At 36.3% G+C, this 6,000-nt stretch overlaps 1 protein-coding gene across 1 annotated transcript in view; it reads right to left on the bottom strand.

Annotated features, from left to right (window-relative positions):
* Positions 1-1,523: 1,523 nt before the first annotated feature.
* LOC145669016 (sodium-coupled monocarboxylate transporter 1-like) overlaps positions 1,524-6,000 on the bottom strand; it is a 58,303-nt gene continuing 53,826 nt past the window's right edge. Inside the window, exons 13-15 of the mRNA XM_081737353.1 lie at positions 5,375-5,553; positions 4,598-4,811; positions 1,524-2,381 (exon numbers count right to left, since the gene is read on the bottom strand). Coding sequence (XP_081593479.1) covers positions 2,289-2,381; positions 4,598-4,811; positions 5,375-5,553 — 486 coding nt within the window. The 3' untranslated portion in view covers positions 1,524-2,288. The remainder of the gene's footprint in view (positions 2,382-4,597; positions 4,812-5,374; positions 5,554-6,000) is intronic.

Here is a 6,000-nt window from a genome sequence, read left to right as displayed (position 1 = left end):
TACTAAACGCCAAATTTATTTTTACACCAAAAAACACACCTTAAACTATTTTTCGCTAAAGCTTACACCAATGTTCAGACACTTGTCATAGCGGGTGAGCAATTTGTCCAAGGTTTCCTCAAAGAAACATCCCGCCAGTGAAGACAACCACAAGCGTTTATTGCGTCGTCATTCATTGCATCCTTCATTGAACTGCCTCACCCACTTTCGCACCATTCCATTACTCATTGCATCTTCACCATAAGTCTCTATAATTTGAAAATGAATTTCGGCCGGTGTAAAGTTGTTTGCATTCTCAGTTTCTAGAAATTTTATTGACACGTTTGTACGTTCGTCTCGTTCTATAATTTCTTTTTGATTTTTAATTCGATATTTTTTGTCCTATCCTGCAGTTGAAGTCAAAAATGATAATATTTAGGTAATTATTTTCTGTTATTAACATCTATAATTTCATAGTCTGTAATTTCTTGCACTCATTCTCCTCAATGGCTTTGCCGTGAGCATCTACAACGGGTTTTTGGTATCTAACAAGAAGGAGACGTTAAGCATCAGTTGAACATTTGTAGGACTGGCCAGTCTTATACCACCAAATATCTTACCCGTACTCCCAGCTGTGTAGTCTTAAATTTTTCATAACAATGTGAAACTTACAAGTTTAACTAATGATGGGAAGGCGGACAAGGAGTGAAATCACTGATAACCTTGACAAGCACGGTTATTTTTTTAGCTAAATCTTCAGGTTCATTTTTCATAGCCTCGGCGCCTGAGACGTTTTCCGTGAACAAGTGTTGCTCACGAGGCACATAAAATGTCTCGTCTCGAAGACGAGCGTAGAATTATCATTTATCGTCTTGACTAGAATTTCAAAATGGACTCTTGTCTTGCTTTTGAGTTGAGTCGAGAAATTTGTCGTCCCAAGGGCACTACTACTAGTGAGTGCAAGCTCCACTGAGAATAGCTAGCCCGAACCTTAAGTGAGAGGAAGCCGAGCGAGGTTTAAGGAGCGTGAGCGCAGGTCTCATTCAGAATAGCGAGCCTCAACCTCGAGGCAGAGGGAGTCTCAGAGAGCATGGGTCTAATTGAAGGGTTTGGTGCAAGGAGGAGACAGCTCCACATTTCCAGTATGTAGCAAATTAACAAAAAAACGTTTTAAAAATTATGTTTTCACCGAAACCAAACAATATTCAGGCTTGTGTTAGGTTATGGGGTATCAAATACAACTGACCACAGGACACACCAATGCATGCGCCTTTTTCTTTTGCATGTGATAGGGTGTGCAACTCAATAGCGGCACAAAGTGGAGTTGCCTCCTGGTTGCATCAAACCCTTCAATTGAGATTTAATAAACTCGAGCCGAATTGAGGATATTGAGGCTCAATTGTCAAATTTCCATCTCTATAGGAAGCTGCATTTTCAGGATATAAATTCAAAATTAGCATCTGCATTATTGTTAGCAGTACGTGTGAAGCAGGAGAAATGAACAACAAATACAATCTTATTCTTAATGGTGTATTTTTCATATACCTACAGTACAGAAATAAATTAACATTCTACTTTAACGGAATAAAAACCAGTCTGCTAAACGCATCTCATTAACAAACAACGACATAGTTTTAACTCATGAAAGTTCGTTTTCTCCAGTTTCCTCGGAAACCACTAATTACAATTTGATCGGAAGTATGTTACTTTGTTTAGTTCGAAGTGATTTTTTGCTTGATATATATTTTACCTGAATTATGCAACAGTCAAATAAAAATTAAAGTATGAAAGGTAATCAGAATTTTGAACTATATCTTATGAAGAATACAATACTGGCCTCTTGTTTGCGTCATAACAAAAAGCTTATTAGCGTATACCTCAGTATCAGTTTAGTCTTATAGTACGTGGCGTCCTTCTTGCCAAGTATCAACTCTTGTTTTCAAAGAAAGAACATCTTTTTTTCTCCGAAACTATGAATGAAAATTTACTCATTTTGTATTCTCTCATGTCAGTTTCTTCAGCCCAATGAAATATTCGGATGGACTTTGTTATTGTTGTTGTTAAACGCTCATACTGATGTAGAAATTTTTACTGATTATTAAACATGTACTGTATGTAACATTTAAACTAAAAATAAATTAGAAAAACATGTTTTTGTTGTTTCGTGTACAAAGTGTAGGTTCCAAACTATGAAAGAGTAATTCAATATCACTATTCCAGCTTGGATATACCACTGTAATTCAACTACTACACACATTTACTGTACATAAGCCATGTGTAGTTATTCGTACAAAAAAAACCATTACTTTTCATAAGTCCTCATCTACTATCTTTTCTGATACTTTATTTTCCTTCATACCAGTCATAATAGTAGATTTTATTGTAAATTGGACCTTCACAGCCTGAAATAGGAACAAAAAAATGTTTCAATTTTGCATCATCCACTTTTTAAAAAATAAAATATATTTACTTTGTTATTGAACAGTTTTACTCTAATATTCATATAATAAATAGAAAAAAGATAATTGTAACATATGACCCCTAACACGAAACTATATATTCTACGAGGCCTAGTGCTTTCAGTCGTCCATAATTCTCATACGAAAATTAAGTTAGATTTATTCAATATAACTCACCATTTTAAAAACTGTTTAACAAAATCACATGTTGAAGTATTTATCTCTCATATGAAACTAAAGCATGTATTAACATGTGTATGAATATAATCACATCACGTTGTGAAATCATTTCATTACACGCAGTGGCAGATCTAGAAGGTAAAAACTGGGGGGGGGAGACAGACAGTACCCAGACTATGATAGGTATATACATAAACTTTCAAAAATATATAAATAATAGCTTAAGTTATTTTGTCACTGAAAAAACTGGGGGGCCTAGGCCCCCCCGGCCCTAGCCTAGATAAGCCACTGGTTACACATATATTGCGAGTGGACATACCTCATTTCCTCAAAACAAAGTCCGGATTTAAAAGCTGAACACATGAAATTAATTACATCTGCTCGTTGTAGTTCAAAAACCGAGCGCTTAATTTTATATTAAAAAGCTATGATTCTGAATTCAATTTCAGAGAAAATGAGACATATAGCGAAGATGAATAGGACATTACAGCATGACAGGTACTTTGATCTAGTACATTATTCGATTCCAAACTCAGGTCTGACTCATCTCCGTATTTAACACTTCCCAATGCCGTAAGCGTTGGTAGACCACCGATGGGTAACTAGCGACATCTCGTGAAAAATTGGCAAACCCGCAGCGACCATCCATGGTGGCCCCACTTCCGTTTCCAAAATTATACCACTAGCGGCCAACCAGCGACGGACAAGCGACGAAACGCCAATGAACCACAACATTACTCCACCAAACTATGTTAAATCGCCTATATACGTGATTTGTTTACATTAAGGTGAATTTAATGAAAAGTACCCTGGGTGGGTGAGAACCACCAATCTTATTATTATTAGGCGCGTATTCTTCCGACTTTGCCACGGAGGCAATGAAGAAAACGTCACTTGTAGAAGGATAAATCGTTGACGTCTTTCTAATTTGGCAAATCAAAGTGTTCCTTTGACCGTGTATATTCGACGATAACCGTTTGGGAGAAGATAAAATGCGTTCGCCATGTAATTTTATAACAAGATGACACGAGTCTATTTACTTTATTTCATAGTTCAACCATATTCATTTTCTAATGATCGGGAACAGTTGCCATCTAGGTTTGTACAATTATACACACTCATACTCTTGACACCCGGAGCTCACTTTAGGAACAATTCGTCAGGGAAAAATAATATATAATAATAACCGCATGAACATGACTGGTGAGAGTTCGTGTTGGTCCCTTCTCGATTTTGCGCGACGAATCGAAAAAGCGTGGACCAAAATGAAGTTCTCCCTGCTACGCGGTGGTAACTTCAATACCCCGACTCTGTTTCGACTGGACGAAACCCTGCCGCCAGTGGCACACTAGCGGCAATCCTTCGCCGTGTCGCTATATCGACGATCGACATTTATCGGCAAGGGGCCACTAGGTGTTGGCGTCGTTTACGACATGGGGTAATGCAAAAATGAGTAAACTCTTGTTCTTGAACTTTCGAAATCTTGAACCTTTGAGGGTTCTGCTGCAAGTCTAGTACCGAGCATCTGAGTTTCTATATTTAACAATATCAACTCTAGAAGCACGTGTACATCAATTCTAATAAAGAGAAGTCAAACTCATAATCAATAACTATAAGGAAATTGACAGACCTATCTCAATTCAAGACCGAGCTGTACAATAGCTTGGATCCAACTTAAGGTTTACAATCTTATAACAATACATAGGTATATGCAAAGCTTGCAACAATCCTAGAAATATCTATGATCCATCACATTGCATGATTAATTATCATACAGATGACTTCAACACCTAACATTTAATCATTGTCAAACTACTGAAAATAGGAACTTGTCAGTATAATCCAATTGTGACTAACACAACCACAAATTTAAAATTGACAGTATTGAAGTAAGCAACTAAAGACTGTGTTTAGGCAGTACTTGCGACTGGATGATATGGATTAGCTTAACAAAATGAGGGAAGGACCTTTGGACTTACTTCTTTTGTTAACAGAGCCACATCAGCAGTCTCGTCTGGTAATTTCTTTGGCAGAAATCTTCGTAGAGCTGGCGTTAAAAGCATTGGATCCAACTCCTTTGGATCTTGTGCTCCTGTTAGAAAGCTCACAATCAATCCCACAATAAGAGTGGAACCAACGCCAATTAGAGTATACCATAAATATGATATCCTATACAACACGAACACTTCTTCACTGAAAGAAATACCAAAAAAGTCTATAAGATTACTCTTTAATAAAATGTAATATTTTCTTTTAAAGTTTTGGACGAAGAAACTATATTTCCATATGTTGATTTTATATTTTTTTGTAGAGTAGTTTAATCTACAGTAGTTTGGTAAGGAAACAAAATCTATATTATATATGCATACTCATTATAGGTACGTTGTAAAGAAATTGGTTGATTGTTCATTATTTTTCATTGCTTCCAGGAACTATAACGACCAAGTATAGTAATGATCTGTAAATAAATTTATTGTAGATTTACGTCGGTTTTCAGCACTGGGGATAAATAAGACGAGATCTAAACCTTAAAATGATATCCGTACCACTACTGTGGTTTCCATGAAGACAAATAACCACTAGGAAAGAACTCGGAATCATCTGAATAGACAACTTCGTCACAAAGACACATTTCATGTCTTTACAACTTTTACTCAATATCTAGTCTACCTCTAAGTGTGGAATAGCTGTTAGTTACGTATGGGGGAAGGAATGCAGGTTCAGGAAACTTAAAAGCTATTCACAGTATGACTTACTTGTTCCCCTCACGATGGCTGGACAGAGTGATGTTTGTGTCATCGAAGAGATAGTTGCAACCTTCTATACTAACAGGCATTTTGGGAAATGTCAGTTGTTTGGTTGCTACAGACACTTGAGTGCCCACGGAAATCCAAGACATCAGAGCCAAGCTAGTTAACCCTCCATAAAGAGCGCCCTACAATATCAGTTTGTAAATTATTCTTATGATACTCTGTAACACAGGAGAATATGAACTTAAAACTACAGAAATCGAGACTCCACGTCTTCATAGATATGAGTACTACTATTTATTTTGTTTTTTAACAATTGCATGATATTATTGCCTTTTGTTTCTTGTGCATCAGTCAGACATGAATGCATATAACAAGCAACCCGAAGGGCAAATGGATCGTGTATATAACCATAATGACATATGTATGTGTGTTACACATACCATTACTAAGTTTCTTATTTAAGTATCAACTAAGATAGCATTTGATATTGTTATTTTCTAAACCTTGCTGACAAATTCCAATGTAATGCAGAGAAACCTGCTGTAAGAATCTCTCTTTTACTTATAAATTATTAAATAGTAACATTTTTCTTGGATATTCTTTTCTCAAAATTTCTACTTTCTGACCAA

Source organism: Thermobia domestica, chromosome 13 (genome assembly GCF_964235325.1).
Source record: "Thermobia domestica chromosome 13, izTheDome1.hap1.1, whole genome shotgun sequence".
In the NCBI taxonomy this organism is placed as follows: domain Eukaryota; kingdom Metazoa; phylum Arthropoda; class Insecta; order Zygentoma; family Lepismatidae; genus Thermobia; species Thermobia domestica.
The sequence above is the reverse complement of the archived record's forward strand: the minus strand, read 5'-3'. Positions and strand labels throughout refer to the sequence as shown.